Here is an 18,678-nt window from a genome sequence, read left to right as displayed (position 1 = left end):
TGGAGGGCTCAGAAGACAGGAAGATGTGGGAAAGTTTGGAATTCCCAGAGATTTGTTGAATGGCTTTGACTATCAGCATTTTGATGCTGATAGTGATATGGACAATAAAGTCCAGAATGAGGTGGTCTCAGACGGAGATGAGGAATTTATTGGGAACTGGAGCAAAAGTGTTTCTTGCTATGCTTTAGCAAAGAGACTGATGGTATTTTCCCCCTACCTTAGATACCTGTGGAACTTTTAACTTGAGAGAGATGATTTAGAGTATCTGGCAGAAGAAATTTCTAAGCAGCAAAGCATTCAAGATGTGACTTGGGTGCTCTTAAAAACATTCGGCTTTATGTAGTCACAAATATATGGCTTGGAATTGGAACTTATGTTCAGAAAATTTGCAGCTCAATAATGCAACAGAAAAAAAAAAACCCATTTTCTGAGGAGAAATTGAAGCCAGCTGCAGGAATTGCATAAGTAATGAGGAGCCAAGTGTTAATTGCCAAGACAATGGGGAAAACATCTCCAGGGCGTGTCAGAGGTCTTCATAGCACCCCTCTCATCACAAGCTGGGAGGCCTAGGAAGAAAAAGTGGTTTCGTGGACTGGGTCCAGTGCCTTGCTGCTTTGTGCAGTCTTGGAACTTGGTGCCCTGTGTCCCAGCCATGGCTAAAAGGGGGCCAACATGCAATGTACAGCTTAGGTTGTTGCTTCAGAGGGTGCAATCCTTGGTGGCTTACACACGGTGTTGGGCCTGCGGGTGCACAGAAGTTAAGCATTGGGGTTTGGTACCCTCTGCCTAGATTTTAGAGGATGTATGGAAATGCCTGGATATCCAGGCAGAGGTGTGCTGCAGGGGTGGAACCCTCATGGAGAACCTCTGCAAGGGCAGTGTGAAAGGGAAATGTGCGGTGAGAGTCCCCACACAGAGTCCCCACTGGGGTACTGCCTAGTGGAGCTGTGAGAAGAGGGTCACTGTCCTCCAGACCCCAGAATGGTAGCTCCACTGACAGCTTGCACCATGTGCCTATAAAAGCCATAGACACTCAATGCCAGCCCATGAAAGCAGCCAAGAGGGAAGCTGTACCCTGCAAAGCCACAGGGGTGGAGCTGCCCAAGGCCATGGGAGCCCATCTCTTGCACCAGCATGACCTAGATGTGAGACATGGAGCCGTAAGAGATCATTTTGAAGCTTTAAGATTTGACGGTCCTGCTGGATTTCAGAGTTGCATGGGGCCTGTAGCCCCTTCATTTTGCCCAATTTCTCCCATTTGGAACAGATGTATTTACCCAATATCTGTACCCCCATTTTATCTAGGAAGTAATTAACTTGCTTGTGATATTACAGGCTCATAGTCAGAAGGGACTTGCTTTGTCTCAGATGAGATTTTGGACTGTAGACTTTTGAATTAATGGCAGAATGAGTTGAGACTTGGGGGAACTGTTGCAAGGGCATGATTGTATTTTGAAATGTCAGGACATGAGTTTTGGGAGGGGCCAGGTGTGGAATGATATGGTTTGGCTGTGTCCCCACCCAAATCTCATCTTGAATTGTAGCCCATAATCCCCATGTGTCATGGGAGGGACCTGGTGGAAAATAATTGAATCATGGGGGTGGTTTTTTTCCGTGCTGTTCTCATGATAGTGAATAAGTCTCCCGAGATCTGAAGGTTTTATAAAGGGCCGTTCCCCTAAACATGATAATTCTTGCCTGCTGCCATGTAAGACCTACTTTTGCTCCTCCTTTGCCTTCTGCCATGATTGTGAGGCCTCCCAGCCATGTGAAACTGTGAGTCCATTAAACCTCTTTTTTCTTTATAAATTACCCAGTCTTGGGTATTTTCTTCATAGCCGTATCAAATGAACTAATACAGTGTTCTCCAGCAGTTTTGAGCATAATTCCCTTAGCTTTTCACTCAGGTCATGATCATCAACCTGTAACTTTAATTTTTCTGAGGAATGCTGGCATTCAACATCCATAGGCAGCCATCCTAAAAACCTATGAAAACACAAACCTATATTTTTTGAGATAAAAGATAACCATGCTGGTGAGAGTGTAAGTTAATACAATAATTTTGGACAATTGCCAATATCTACTAAAGCCAAGCATATGCATACTTTTGGCACAGAATATGTGACTCCCAGGTACATGCCCTACAGAAATGTGCACATTTCTGTACACTAAAAAAATTGCAAAATGTTCCTATCAGGCCTATCTATAATCATCAAGACAGAAACTTTAAAAATGTCCATCAGTAATGTGAAGTTTACATAAATTGCAGAATATTCATACAATGAAATATTATCAGAAATAAGAGTGAACAAATTATATCTATATACAACAATATGGATAAGTCACACAAACTTAGTTAAACAAAAAGAAAGAGCCAGACACAAGTGAGTAGATGCTGTATGAGTCTATTTGTATGAAGGTCAACATCTATAAAACTAATGTATTGTGTTAGTAGTGAGACTAATAGTTACCCTTGGAATGGGTAGTAACTAGAACAGAGGACTCTTAGGTGTGCTGGTTATGTGAGCACTATATTTTAAATTTGTAAAAAATTAATTGAACTATACATTTATGATTTGTTCATTTTTGAATATTTATATGAATTAATGAAAAGTTAAATTGAAAACAAAGGCAATAGTAGCTGCAGTAAAGCCTCTATGATTTATTTAATCATTAATGTGTTTGTATAGATTTCTCTTACACTGCTTTCTCTAACAGTTTATATCCATCAAGAATCACATGTTTTCTGTGTCTAATTCTCATAAATGATTTTCTCAACTTATATATGTGACTCTAATAGATTTTTATCTTCATTTGTGACTATTTTGCACTGGCAAAAGCATTTGTTGAAAGAATTTTGTAAAACATATTTTTCTTATTTCTTTGTTGCCGAAATGTTTGTATTATAGATCTAAAATACTATATTCAGTGTTCTCTTTAATGTATCATATAGTCTTCTTCAGGATGAAGTAATCATTATCTTAGACTCTTTACAGTATACTGAGTTCCATTAATTTCATTAACAACTGGCTTTAGTTTTTGTTCATTTTTTCACAACTAAAATTTTCGTTGCGTAAGTGACTTATACACAATAAGAAAAAAAAAAGGATCATGAGAGGCTGTATTAGTTTTCTATTTCTGCTGTAACAAGTTGCCATTTAGTGATTTATAACAACACAAATGTACATCTTACAGTTATGGAAGTTAGAAGTCCAACTGGAGTAAAATCAAGATATTGACAGAGATGTGTTCCTTTAGAGGCTTTAGGGGAGAATCTGTTTCTTTGTAGCTTCTAAAAACTCCCTGTATTTGCCTCATAGCCCTTTTCCATTTTCAAAGCCGTAAGTGTCTGATCTCATATCACATCACTTTGACACTGACTGCCTTGCCTCTGTCTTCCATATTTAAGGATTCTTGTGAATTCATTGAGCCTGCCTGAACAAGATAATCACCCTATTTTATGGTCAGCCAATTAGCAAACTTAATTCTGTCTTCTCCCTTAAGTCCCCTTCACCATATAACAAGACATATTCATATTTTTGGGGGATTAGAACATGGGTGACTTTGAAGGCTACCTCTGCCCACCACAGAGACACCTTAAGGTTTTGTATAACTGGCTAGACTATGTCACAAGCTTTATGACTGAATTCCACATCCTAGCCTTACAAAAAGCAAGATTAAAACCTGTGCCGTTACTTATGGCTTCTGCCTAGGATTTAGAAATCTAAAAATATATTGCTCCCTCACTTCTACCAAAAAACACTGAACTATCTGCAATTTCAAAACCTTTCCTGAACCCATCAGAGTTGTAGGCACCAATCCAAAATCTATTTTAAAAAAGTAGCCTCCAAGCAGAGAGGGGATGCAAGCCTTGTTTACCTGGAGGAGATGCAGTACTTTGCCATAAAATCAAGTAAGAACAATTTAGCAGAAATTTTTAGTGAATTGCTAGAAGCTGAGCATAGGTTAGTGTGCGGATAAAAGAGAAATTGCCCTACATTTATGTTTTTACAGCATGGACCTCATAAGAAAGCTTAGGAATAGTGTGACAATCCCGAGAATGTCTGGGAGAATGGAAGAGCAGTCACTGAAGAAAAGGGATACAGCCCCTACTCTATGTAAAAAATAACAATAAAAAATTTTTTTAAGTCGTGGCATGGGGACAGCAAACCCTGTTGTCCTTAAAGAACTGGTGAAGACCTGATTTACCTACAAGAAAGAAGCAGAGAAAAAAACCCTTTACTTGTGAGGCCAGGACTACATACTAGGTCCAAAATATTAGAGGTGTGCTACAGCTGGGACAAGTCTGGATCATTGAGAAGACCCCATTCCAAGACACAGGAACGTAGCCCATCACTGAGCTGATTCAGGGCAACGGAGGATATCCCACTGCCACCCATCTAACAAACATCAACTAACAAATATCAGCAGTTTATTTCTGAGAGAGGGGAAAGTAGTGTACAAAAATACTGTTTTTGAGAAGAAGGCACAAAGAGAGGATCTAAAGTTGATAGACAAACAGACAAACACAACAAAACACTTCTGGAAAAATAGTTCTCATTCTAAGAGGAATTTGAAGCATATGCAGTACTAAAAGTAATAATAGCAACAAGAAAACATAAACACAGTTCATTCTAGACTAGATTTGGTCAATTTCTCACACTAAATTTGAGCAAAAGAAGAAGCCCATTTTGAGGCATGAAAACTACTTACCTCATCTTTACTACACTACCTAGTATATTTGGTCTTCAACAAAAATTATAAGGTATGCAAAAAAGCCATAGAAAAAGAAAACACTGTCAAGCAAAAAAGCTATCAACAGAATCAGTTTCAGGTAAGGCTCAGATATTGGAATATCAGACAGGAAATTTGAAATAACGATAATTAATATGTGAAAGGTTTTAGTGGAAAAGGTACGTAACATTCATGATTGGATGTGTAATTTCAGCGGAGACATTGAAAACTCTAAGAAAGGATCAAATGAAAACCACATGAACAGAGATGAAGAATGTCACTGACAAACTTATCAAATAAACTTTTCACACCCAAGGAAAGTAACTTGAACATAGATCAGAGAAATTACCCAAACTGAAACACAAAGAGAAAAAAGAGCGAAAAACACAAAACAGAGCATTCAAGGGCTGTAAGACAACCTCAAACTGTCAGGCATATATGTAATTGGAATCCCTAAAGGAGAAAAGAGAGAATATATTATAAAGGAAATATTTGAGAAGGTAATGGCTGAGATCTTCCTAAATGGAAAAGAGTAGTCTTTTCAAAACATTGTCCTGGAGCTCCTGGATATCCATAAGTTGAAAAATAAACTTTGATTCAATTCTTCTAACCTATGAAAAAATTAACTGAAATGGATTGTAACCCTAAGTGTAAAACTTAAAACTATAAAACTTTTAGAAGAAAGCATGAAAGAAATTTTTGTGACATTAGGTTAGGCACAATTTCTTAGCTAAGACACCAAAAGCATAATACATAAAATAAAAATCTTGACAAACTGGATTTAATGAAAATTAAGAACTTCTGTTACTCAGAAGACACTAGTAATAGAAATGAAAAGAAAATTCACAGCCTGGAAGAAAACACTGGCATGTCATATTTATAATAAAAGATTTTTATCGAGACATATGAAGAACTCAAAATTCACTGAAAAGAAATCAAACATCTCAATTTAAAAATGGGTGAAATATTTAAATGGAACAGGAAGAGAGGAAGTCATATTATGTCTGTTTGCAGATGACATGACCCTATATTTAGAAAACACCATCATCTCAGCCCCAAAACTCCTTAAGCTGATAAGTAACTTCAGCAAAGTCTTAGAACACAAAATCAATGTACAAACGTCACAAGCATTCCTGTACGCTAACAATAGACAAGCAAAGAGCCAAATCATGAATAAGCTCCCATTCACAATTGCTACAAAGAGAGTAAAATACTTAGGAATACAGCTAACAAGGGACATGAAAGACCTCTTCAAGGAGAACTACAAACCACTGCTCAAGGAAATAAGAGAGGACACAAACAAATGGGAAAACATTCCATCCTCATGGATAGGAAGAAACAATATCATGAAAATGGCCATACTGCCCAAAGTAATTTGTAAATTCAATTCTATTTCCATCAAACTACCATTGACATTCTTCACAGAATTAGCAAAAACTACTTTAAAATTCAGATGGAACCAAAAAAAGAGCCCACATAGCCAAGACCATCCTAAGCAAAAAGAACAAAGCTGGAGGCATCACACTACATGACTTCAAACTATCCTACAAGATTACAGTAACTAAAACAGCAAGGTACTGATACCAAAAGAGACATACAGACCAATGGAACAGAATAGAAACCTCAGAAATAAGACCACACATCTACAACTATTTGATCTTTGGCAAACCTGACAAAAACAAGCAATGGGGAAAGGATTACCTATTTAATAAGGTGCTGGGGAAACTGGCTAGCCATATGCAGAAAACTAAAACTGGACCCCTTCCTTATACCTTATATAAAAATTAACTCAAGATGGATTAAAGACTTAAATGTAAAACCAAAAAACCATGAAAAACCCTAGAAGAAAACCTAGGTAATACCATACAGGACACAGGCATGGGTGAAGATTTAATGATGAAATTGCCAAAAGCAATTGCAACAAAAACTGAAATTGACAAATGGGATCTAATTAAACTAAAGAACTTCTGCACAGCAAGAGATCATCGGAGCAAACAGGCAACCTACAGAATGGGAGAAAAGTTTTGCAAGCTACCCATCTGACAAAGGTTTAATATCCAGAATATACAAGGAACTTAAACAAATTTACAAGAAAAAACAACCCCATCAAAAAGTGGGCAAATATATATGAACAGACACTTCTCAAAAGAAGATATTTATGTGGCCAACAAATAATCAAAAAAAGCTCAATATCACTGATCATTAGAGAAATGCAAATCAAAGCCACAGTAAGATACCATCTCACACCAGTCAGAATGGTGGTTATTAAAAAGTCAAGAAACAACAGATGTTGGTGAGGCTGTGGAGAAGTAGGTACACTTTAACCTTGTTGGTGGGAATGTAAATTAATTCAACCACCGTGGAAGACAGCGTGGCAATTCCTCAAGGATCTGGAACCAGAAATACCATTTGATCCAGCAATTCCATTGCTAGGTATATACCCAAAGGAATATAAATCATTATATTATAAAGATAGATGCACATGTATGTTTATTGTAGCACTATTCACAGTATCAAAGACGTGAAACCAGCCCAAATTCCCATCAATGATAGACTGGATAAAGAAAATGTGTTACGTATACACAGTGGAATACTATGCAGCCACAAAAAAGAATCAGATCATGTCCTCCGCGGGGACATGGATGAAGCTAGAAGCCATCATCCTCAACAAACTAACACAGGAACAGAAAACCAAACACCTCATGTTCTCACTCCTAAGTGGGAGTTGAACAATGAGAACACATGAACACAGGGATGAGAAACACACACACCAGGGCCTGTTGAGGGAGTAAGGGGTGAGGTGAGAGAGGGGAGAGCATCAGGACAAATTGCTAATGCATGCAGGGCTTAAAACCTAGGTGACAGGTTCATAGGTGCAGCAAACGACCATGGCACATGGATACCTATGTAACAAACCTGTACATTCTGCACATGTATCCCAGAATGTAAAGTTAAATAAATAATTTTAAAAATAAATATTTGAATAGGCACCTCATCAAAGAATTTGTATGAACCTAAGAACATCATCTCAATTATTGGAATAGCCATAATAATTCTGGAAGATTGTGGGTAATGATAAGACAAAAAATAGTTCAGAAAGAAATGTAGAACTCTTAGTAATTAATAGAAGAAGCAAGCCAAAAAATGAAACCTAGGACAGGTATAAACGATTTAAATAACATGATTAACAAGCATGAAGTAATGTATACACGTCAAACACTACAATTGAAAAATATACATTACTTTCAAACACAAATTATTTATAAAAATTATTTTTACATTCAGTCAAAAATCAAATACTTCCAGCTTTCAAGAGATTTAAATCATATGGAGTTGTTCATTGAATGCAATGCAGTACATTAGAAACTATGACCCAAAAATAGGAAATGTCTTTATGTAAGTTGAAAATTAAAAATATGTGTATAACTATGTAACAAACACGCACGTTCTGCACATGTACCCCAGAACTGAAAGTATAATAATAATAATAAAAAGAAATATGTGCCTAATAACATGCTCATCTATCTCAGCCTCCACCCAGTTCTGTTCCCTTGCTGGAGAGGCATTGCAATCACTGGGTATATACCCAAAGAAATATAAATCATTCTGTTATAAAGACATGTACGTGTATGTTCATTACAGTACTATTCACAATAGCAAAGACATAGAATCAACCCAAATGCCCATCAATGATAGGCCAGATAAAGAATATGCGGTACATATACACCATGGAATACTATGCAACCACAAAAAGGAATGAGATCATGTCCTTTGCAAGGATATGGATGGACCTGGAAGATATTTTCCTCAGCAAACTAACCCAGGAACAGAAAACCAAACACTGCGTGTTCTCACTTATAAGTGGGAGCTGAACAATGAGAACACACGGACATATGCAGGGGAACAACACACACTAGGGCCTTTGGGGGATGCAGAGGGAGGGAGAGCATCAGGAAGAATAGCTAATGGATGCTGGGCTTAGTACCTAGGTGACGGGGATCTGTGCAGCAAATCACCATAGTACATGTTTACCTATGTAACAAACCTGCACATCCACACATGTTCCCTGGAACTTAAAAGTTAATGAAAAAATAAAATAAGAAATATGTGCCTACTAACTCAATCTTCAAAGAAGAAATCATAATGGAAATTAGAGAAATGGAAACTAGTTTTGAACAAGTTGACAAGAATAAATACTATGTCTCAAAATATATAAGATGACAGCTAAGGTTCTTGGAAGGTAATTTATGGCCTTTAATGTGTATTTTCAAAAAAGTATAAAGACTGAAGACCAGTGATCTATTTAAGCATCCATCTCAAATGGGAAGAAACTAACCCTTTAGAAGCCTTTTTGTTTTTGACATCTCAATTCTCTATATTATATTCAAATAGAGAAAACAGAGAGAAAGCAAAGTAAGAAATAATCAAATAATTATTTCAAGAAGTTTTCCATGCTTGGAAATCTTGAGTTTCCAGTTTGAAAGAGATTATCTAGTGCTTAGGACAATGGATAAAAATTGCTGTATGCCACAGTAAATTGTTGTGAGTCCTCAGAACCCAGAGAACAAAAAGAAAATGCTGAAAAAAACTTTCAGAGAACAGAAGGATTAAGAAACAGAATTGTATCGTCCCTCTTATCAGCAACTTTGAAAGAAGGAAGAGAATGGAACAATGTCTTGCAAATTCTAAGGGAGAACTATTTATAACCTAGGACCCTAGACCCAACCAATTTGTCAGGTAAGTGTAAGGATGAACTAAAGACATTGTTAACTTATATACATCTTTTCTCATCAAGTTATTGGAGGAAAAAACCACCAAAATAAGGCACAAATTAACGAAGAGGTTAAGATGAGAGTCAAGGAATGGAGGCTTAAACACATGGGACATGTAAATTGAATCCCCAAAATAATGGTGAAGGGAGCTCCCTAGATGATAACTGCACAAGCCTAATGAAAAAATTTGTTCAGATTTGAGCACATTGGCAGGCTTTGGGAGACATGTCTCCAAGAATATTAAACTGAAAGAATCTCTGATGCATCTGAATATATTCAAAAGCAATTTAGACAATAATGGGGGGGAGTAGTTTGGAGTTAATTACAAGTACATAGAACATAAGAAAACAAAAACATCCAACAATTACTAACTTCAGATAAAGAAATTTTCTTAAGAAAATAAGTATAGCAGATTCATTTTTAAACTCTCAATTCTCCACATTATTCTGTATATTCAAAAAGAACTAGTTTAGCTGTCAACAATATTTTATGTAATTATAATAATATAAATGCTGATATTCACACAATGAAAATTATAACATTTGATATTATGTAAAGAATAGGAAGTTAGTTTGTATGTGGTGATAATGAGATAGGATAGTGAAAGATCGTTAAATCTTTTATCTTCCCTAGTTGGACGTCAATAGATAATGCCTAAAATTAACACATCAAAATCTAACAATACAGCCCTTTTTTTGTCTGCTGTGGTTATGGGTCCCAAATAAAGATAGTTGATTCTGGAAAGCAAGATGCAGTCTTGGGGATATGTGAGGAACAATGAGACTTTGGAAATTAAACAAATAGTTTGACATATAGTTTCACTCTTTAAATTATATGTCTGTATAAATTTTATAAAATGAAAAATGAAAATTAGAATATATGTAAGTTACCAAATAATTGCAAAGACATTTTAGGTTTTTAGCTCCCTTATTTTATATGCCATTTGTTTCTAAATCCTGTAGGATAACGATTTCCTAGGAAATACTTGAATAGATCCTACTAGAGTTTAGTTTTTAAAAATTGGCAATGTGAAAATATAAATTTCAAGTGTTGAGGCTCTATATTAATGTCATTCTTTGGAGCAATTCATGTTTTGTGACCAGTATGAATTAAAACTTGTAAATAATGTTGGAATGTAGTCAGATATCAACCAGTGGCTAATTTGCAAGAACAACAACAAAAAAAGTAACAGTAAAAGTAACTTATATTAAGTGCTTATTGTGGATCAGGCACTATGCTAAATAATTTCACATCTGCCTTGATGGCAGACAGGGACTAGATTTAAATGAATTTTGTGCCCCTTGTGTCCAGCAGATAGTTTGGTACATAGTACGCCCTCTCTTTCTTTATATATCAGGACCAAGTAGGGTTTATTCAATACTGGACAGTATTAACCATGTATTTTATTTTCTATATTCTGATACTTGGACATCTGGGACCTTGTTGACCCTAGAAGGACCGCACTTCTTTGGGTTAGTTAATTCCTAGAGGCAACTTGCCCATGAGCATGTTTTTTAAATGCTTTTTGATTTTTAAACCAACCAGTTCAGAGGTCACACACAACCATTTCCTTTATTTGGCTCTTACTTTATTTGGCTCTGGGACTAGGTACCAGACTAGGCATAGCTCCTATGCATTTAAGCCTGCTGAAATTATTAAAACTAGTCAACCATAGGCCTTCTTGCCTTGCCTCTTCCTTCCTAAGGAAAGCACAATAAAGACTCTTACCCACAGGTATCCCCTCTTTCTCTGTCTCCTGACTGGCCCCAGGGCTTGCCCATGCGGCCCCCTGTGGCATGACATCCCCCTACTCTTGAGAACTGTGAGTAATAAACCATCTTTACAAACTCAATCTGCTGATCTGTTGGCCTTGCTATACTTCAATTTTTCTCTTAATGCACAATATTTTAAAACATAGGCAATCTATCTAGAAGCACTCAAGTGAATCAAACTGAAGTCTTCTGCTGAATAAGTGATAACTGTATCTAAAAACATTTAGAAAATTATAATTTGATGGCCCAGTCTAGTGAATAATCCTCATTGAACACTCACCACTGAGAAAATATTGGCTATATTTATGAGCATGGTAGTTTATAGTCATAGTTATTAACATAATAATAATAATAATAATATTAGTTCATATTTGTGTAGTGCTTTCCCATTTATCATACTTTAACATATATTTAAAAATAATTTATATTATTCTTATTTGTATTGCTGAGGATACAGATGTTTAGAGTGGTTAAATGACTTATCTAATCCTACACAGCTTAAAAGGAACAAAAAAGGAACTTTTTTGTTGTGAGGATGAAATGTATAATTATCATAAAAATGCTTTGACAAAGTAAAAGGTATTTTCAAAATCCGAATTTATTTGGCTAAATATGTATTTTATATTAACAGGTTTAAAACCTCAAAAAGGCTTTTGGACCCACTGGAAACTGAAAGAACTCTCCACAACCACCATTCATGGTAGCAAAAAAGCACATGCAAAATCAGTAAAGGAAAGAATTGCAGACAGTCAAGAACGTATAACAACTAGTAAGTAAAGTTTTTGTATACTGCAAAATGGAATAGGTAGCAAAAATCAATTAAGTTATTTATTAGGCAGAATTTTCTAATGATTTACTTATTTATTTTTAAATGTTATTTTAATAACATTTGATTTATAGATGTTATAGTGGTACACACTTAAGTCCTTTTCCATTTGCCTGTTATAAAATAATGATTTTTTAAAATTTTTATCCTTTTTGTCTTTATGTATACTACAGATATTCTCACTTTTACTTGTATTGCTATTAATCATGTGTTGTCTCAATAGATAAATTTACATTTTTTATTTTGTTCATTTAAATTATGTTTTCTTTAGGGTTTCAGTTTTGTGGTGTATTTGTCAAGACTTAACTAAGATTATAAAAGTACCTACATTTTTTCTAGTATTTTAAAATTTCCATATTTAATTTAACTCTTTGTTATAAGCAGCATAGTTGTATTCCAATATGATGGGGTTTTTTTTTTTTTCCAAATGATCCGTTTATTAAATAGTCCACTTATAGCCTACTTGAAATACCAGTTCATTTACATTTTAATATTCTTTTCTGTTCCTTTGAGCCACATGCCAAATTCTTGTGCCAGGACCAAAGTCCTCAGTTACTCTACATTAATAAGCTTTATAAGGCGAGTTTATTTCCCTCCTGTTTATGCTATTTCTTTAATACCAAACATAAGTCTAATGCTCAGGTTTCATGTCTGACCAGTTAAATTAGAATCTAGGCTGAATAATGTTTAAAACTCCTCAGTGCCTCAGATGATTTCATGTGCAGGCAATGTTAACAAACCACTAATGCAGAGGGAAATAGCTTTCTAACCTATACCTTGATATAGGCCAAGGAAGAGGAGGAATTAACCTACCCAGCCTACTCTTTGGGAAGTTATTCTTTAGTTAATTTCTGATTCTGGAATTATTTAATTAGTTAATTATTCTTCTTCAGATCTGAGAATTTTGTATTTAGAGCATCACTGTTTTAACTGTGGTTTTCTGTATTCTTATCCCAGTATATATCATCCAATATGATTTCTATCTTTTATTAGTTACAAGAAATTTTCTTGTTTGCTGTCATCCTCAGTGGTTTAACAAAACTTTGTACATATTTGTTATGGGGGGTGGGGGGCTCATTTCTAGGGATTTCTAATAGAAAGAGGAATAGTCTGCTACCTTGAGCCAATTTTGTTTATCTGTTTTTGCTTCTCACCCTCACATGTGACTAACTAAATTAAGAGATTTTTTGTGAACTTTCCATTTTCTTTTTAATTTTAAGTAACAGAAAAGTGATAAGAATAGCATAAAGAACTCCATATATCCTTTACCTACCCATTATTTATATTTTCCTTGTTCTTTAAATCATTTTCTTTCTTCTTTTTTCACGTAAGCAATTAAAGATTAAATTTCCCTAAGCACTGCTTTAAGTGTGTTGTATTTAGATATGTTGTATTTTATCACTTAATTTAAAATGTTCTAATATTTACTATAATTCCTACTTTGAGCCATCAGTAGGTCAAAGTAGGGTTATTTAGAAAAGTGTTGTTTAATTTCCAAATGTTTGGGACTTTTCTAGGTATCTTAAAATTACTGATTTCTAATTTAAAAAACTATGGTCTGAGGACATACTCTGTATGATCTTTTGCAATGTATTGAGACTTGTTTTATGGTCCAGAATGTGGTCTATCTTGGTGAACATTCCATGTATACTTGAGAAGAATGTATATCTGCAGTTAAAAAAAAATCTCAGATCAAGGTGGCTAATAGTATTATTCAGATCTTCTGTATCGAGTCAGCTAACTGTAGCCTGTGGATTAAATCTGGTGTGTAGCATGTTTTTATACATTCTATGAACTTAGAATGGTTTCTACATTTTAAGGGTTGTAAAAAAACAAAACATAAAACAAAATAAAGAATACGCGACAGACTACATTGGTCTGAAAATCCTACAATACTGACTTGCCTTTTATAGAAAAATTTTGCTCACCCTAATTTTATGTCTTTATTGATATTTTATTTAGTTCTGTTAATTACTGGAGAGGATATTAAAATATAATTTTAGGATTATCTATTTCTCCCTTTAATGTTATTGATTTTTGCAGTATCCATTTTTAAATTGTTGAGCAAATATACTTTTATTAAGTTTTTCCTTTAATATAAAATGTTCCCTTGTAACTATGATAATTCTCCTTTTTTTGAGTTCTATTTTGTCCGATCTTAATATAGACACTTCAGATTTCCTATGCTTATGGTTCACATGGTATTTTTTCTCATCATTTTACATATAACTAGTTCATGTTCTTATAAAGCATACTTTTTGTAAACAACCTGTAGTTGAGTCTTGTTTTTTTTATTCAGGATGACAATCTCTTCACTTTAATTGGGAGTGTTACTTCATTTACGTTTAAAGTAATTACTGATATGGTTAATCTTATTTCTACTAGTTTCTATTTGTTTAGAGATTTATCCCATCTGTTCTTTGTTTTTCAGTTATACTTTCCTGTCTTCTTTTGGTTAATTGAATATTTTTGTCATTCTATTTTAATTCCTCTATTGGCTGTTTACCTATACCACTTTTGTATTTTTTGAGGCCGCTTTAATGCTTACAAAATGCATTCTTAAATTATCAAAATACTATCTAAAGTTAATATTGTCCTACTTCACTTAAAATGTAGGACCTTGGAGCAGTATAGTTACATATACACCCCCTTGGCTTTTGTGCTATTGTCAAATATATCTACATAAATAATAGCCTCATGTTATATAGTGTCATGACTTTTGTTTCAAATAATTACATGTTTTTTCAGCTTTTTTGAGATCTAATTGGTGTACAATAAACTGCATATATTTAAAGTGTAAAATTTGATGAGTTTTGACATATGCATAAGTTTTTTAAACCATTACAATTCGAACTAAAAAACATATCTATCTCTCTCAAAAGTTCGTCATGCTTTTTTTGTAATTCCTTCTTGCCACCAATTCCCAGGCAATCATTTACGTGATTTTTGTCACTATAGGTTAGATTGCAATTTTCTAGAATTTTACATAAATGAAATTATATAGAGTGCATGCTATTTTTCAACTAACATTTTTTATTCCACATAATTATTCTGAGATTCATTCATGTTGTTAGATGTATTAATAATCTGTTCCTTTGTGTTGTTGAATAGTAGTCCTCCATAGTAGGACTATAATATGATTTGTTCATTCATCTCTTGGTGGGTATTTGTATTGTTTTCAGTATTTAGCTATTATAAATACATCTGCTATGAACATTTATATACAAGTATTTGTTTGGATATAGAATTTTATTTCTCTATGATAAACATCTAGTAGTAGGATGGCAGAGCAGCATGGTTATGTAGTATATGAGGTCATTCTTGCATTACTATAAATAAATATCTGAACCTGGGTAATTTAGGAAAAAAGAGGTTTAATTGGCTAATGGTTCTGCAGGCTTTACAGAGAGCATGGTGTTGGTATTTGCTCAGCTTCTAGGAAGGCCTCAGGAAGCTTGCAATCATGGCAGGAGGCAAAGGGGGAGCAGGCACATCACATGGTGAAAGAAGAAGCAAGTGACAGAAAGTGGAAGGGAGGTGCCACACCCTTTTAAACAACCAAATTTTATGTTAACCCAGAGTGAGAGCTTACTTATCACCAAGGGATGGCCCAAGTCATTAATGAGGGCTCTGCCTTCATGATCCAACCACTTCCCCCCAGGCCCCACCTCCAACACTGGAAGATTACATTTCAACATGAGATTTGGACAGGGACAAATATCCAAACTATATCATTTCACCCCTGACCCCTCCCAAATCTTCTTCTTCTCACATTGCAAAATACAATCATGCTTTCCCAACAGTACCCAAAAATCTTAACTCATTCCAGCATTAACTCAAAAGTCCAAAGTCTCATCTAAAACAAGGCAAGTCTCTTCAGCCTATGAGCCTGTAAGGTCAAAAACAAGTTACTTCCAAAATACAATGGGAGTATAGGCATTGGGTTAACATTGCCACTCCAAAAGGGAGAAATCAGCCAAAAGAAAAGAACTGAAGGCCCAATGCAAGTTCAAACCTGGCAGAGCAGTCACTAAATCTTAAAGCTCCAAAATAACCTCCTTTGACTTTATGTCCCACATCTAGGGTACACTGATGCAAAGGATGGGCACCAAACGCCTTGGGTAGCTTCACTCCTGTGGCTTTGTGGGGTTCTGCCCCCACAGCTGCTCTCACGGGTTATTGAATGCCTGTGGCTTTTTCAGGTTCAGGGTGCAGACTGCCAGTAGATCTACCATTCTCGGGTCTGGAGGGCAGTGGTCCCTTCTCACAGCTCGACTAGGCAGTGCCCCAGTGGGTACTCTGTGTGGGGGCTCTTACCCTACATTTTCCCTCTTTACTACCCTAATAAAGGTTATCTATGAGGGCTCTGCCCCTGCAGCAGGCGTCTGCTTGGGCAGCCTGGCTTTTTCATACATCCTCAAATCTAAGCAGAGGCTGCAAAACATTCTTTACTCTTGCATTCTGTGCACCTACAGGCTTAACACCATGAGGAAGCTGCCAAATTTTATAGCTTGCATTCTCCAAAGTGGCAGCTCAAGCTGTACCTGGGCCTTTTAAAGCCCCGGCTAGAACTGAAGCAGCTGGGATGCAGAGAGCAGTGGCCCAAGACTGTGCAGGGCAGCAGGTCCCTGGGCCTGACCCATAAAATCTTTTAGTCTTCCTAGGCCTCAGGGCCTGTAACTAGAGGGCCTGTGTCTTAGATTTCTGGAATGCCTTCAAGGTCTTTTTCCCATTGTCTTGGCTATTAGCACTTGGCTCCCTTTTTGTTATGCAAATTTCTCTAGCAAGCGATTGCTATAAAGCCTACTTGAATTATTCTCCCAAAAAAGCCTTATCTTTCTCTGCCACATGGCTAGGCTGCCAATTTTCTAAACTTTCATATTATGCTTCCTGTTCAAATATAAGTTCCACATTGATCATTTCTTTGCTACTGCATCTGAGTGTCAGCTTTTACAAGCAGCCAGGGTTACATCTTGAATACTGTTGCCTAGAAATGTCTTCCACCAGATACCTTAAATTATCACTCTGAAGTTCAAGCTTTCACAGATCCCTAGGGTAGGGAAACAATGCAGCCAAGTTCTTTGATAAGGCACAACACAGGTGACCTTTGCGCCAGTTCCCAATAAGTTTCCATCTGAGACCTCATCAGCCTGGGCTTCACTGTCAGCATTTTGACCACAACCATTTAACTAGTTTCCAAGAAGTTCTGAACTTTCCCTCATCTTCCTGTCCTCTTCTGTGCCTCTGTCCCTTATGCAGTTCCAAATCTGCTTCTGCATTTTCAGGTATCTTTACAGCAATGCCCTACTCCTGGTACCTACGTTCTGTATTAGTTCATTCTTGTATTGCTATAAAAGAATACCTGTGACTAGGTAATTTACAACAAAAAGAGGTTTAATTGGCTCATGGTTCTAGAAGCTTTACAGGAAGCATGGCGGTGGCATCTATTCAGCTTCTAGAGAGGCCTCAGGAAGCTTACAATCATGGCAGAAGGTGAAGGGAGAGCAGGCGTGTCACATGGCAAAAGCAGGATCAAGCAAGAGGGGGGCAGAGGTGCCACACAATTTTAAACAACCAGACCTCACCTGAACTCAGAGCAAGAACTCACTTATCACCAAGGGAATGGCCCAAGCCATTCTTGAGGGATCTGCCCCCATGATCCAGCCACCTCCTACCAGGCCCCACATCCAACATTGGGGATTACATTTCAACATGAGATTTGATTGGGGGTAGATATCCAAACTATATCACGTATGTATAACATTTTAAGAAATTGTCAATATCTTATCCAAAATTTTACATTTCTAGCACTATACAAGTTATAGTTACTCTACTTCCTTACTAACAATTGGTATGGTCTTTTTAATTTTAGCTATTCTTGTGAGTTATATACTGGTATTTAGTTAGGTTTTATTTTAATTTCTCTAATGACCAATCATGATGAGCTTCTTTTCATGTCTTATTTGCCAACCATGTATCTTAAAGCTCCAAAATAACCTCCTTTGACTTTATGTCCCACATCTAGGGCACACTGGTGCAAAGGATGGGCATCAAAGGCCTTGAGCAGTTTCACCCCTGTGGCTTTGTGGGGTTCTGCCCCCACAGCTGCTCTCACAGGTTATTGAGTGCCTGCTGAAGTGTCGGTTCAAATATCTTGGCCATTTTTTTTTTTTTTTTTTTTTTTTATACTTTAAGTTCTAGGGTACATGTGCATAACGTGCAGGTTTGTTACATATGTATGCTTATGCCATGTTGGTGTGCTGTACCCATCAACTCGTCAGCACCCATCAATTCATCATTTATATCATGTATAACTCCCCAGTGCAATCCCTCCCTCCTCCCCCCTCCCCATGATAAGCCCCAGTGTGTGATGTTCCCCTTCCCGAGTCCAAGTGATCTCATTTTTCAATTCCCACCTATGAGTGAGAACATGCGGTGTTTGGTTTTATCTTCTTGTGATAGTTTGCTAAGAATGATGGTTTCCAGCTGCATCCATGTCCCTACAAAGGACTTGGAAACTCATCCTTTTTATGGCTGCATAGTATTCCATCGTGTATGTGTGCCACATTTTCTT

General features: G+C 36.2%; 1 protein-coding gene across 5 annotated transcripts in view; it reads left to right on the top strand.

Moving 5' to 3' along the window:
- LOC108517316 (protein FAM227B) overlaps nucleotides 1-18,678 on the top strand; it is a 208,261-nt gene that overhangs the window by 105,665 nt on the left and 83,918 nt on the right. For all 5 annotated transcript variants that reach the window (XM_017855178.1, XM_017855175.1, XM_017855179.1 and 2 more), the window contains one exon: nucleotides 11,910-12,047. In XM_017855178.1, the coding sequence (XP_017710667.1) occupies nucleotides 11,910-12,047 (138 nt within the window). The remainder of the gene's footprint in view (nucleotides 1-11,909; nucleotides 12,048-18,678) is intronic.

The sequence above is a fragment of the Rhinopithecus bieti genome, unplaced genomic scaffold (assembly GCF_001698545.2).
Source record: "Rhinopithecus bieti isolate Rb0 unplaced genomic scaffold, ASM169854v2 scaffold_41061, whole genome shotgun sequence".
Classification (NCBI taxonomy): domain Eukaryota; kingdom Metazoa; phylum Chordata; class Mammalia; order Primates; family Cercopithecidae; genus Rhinopithecus; species Rhinopithecus bieti.
This window is presented reverse-complemented; position numbering and strand designations above follow the sequence as displayed.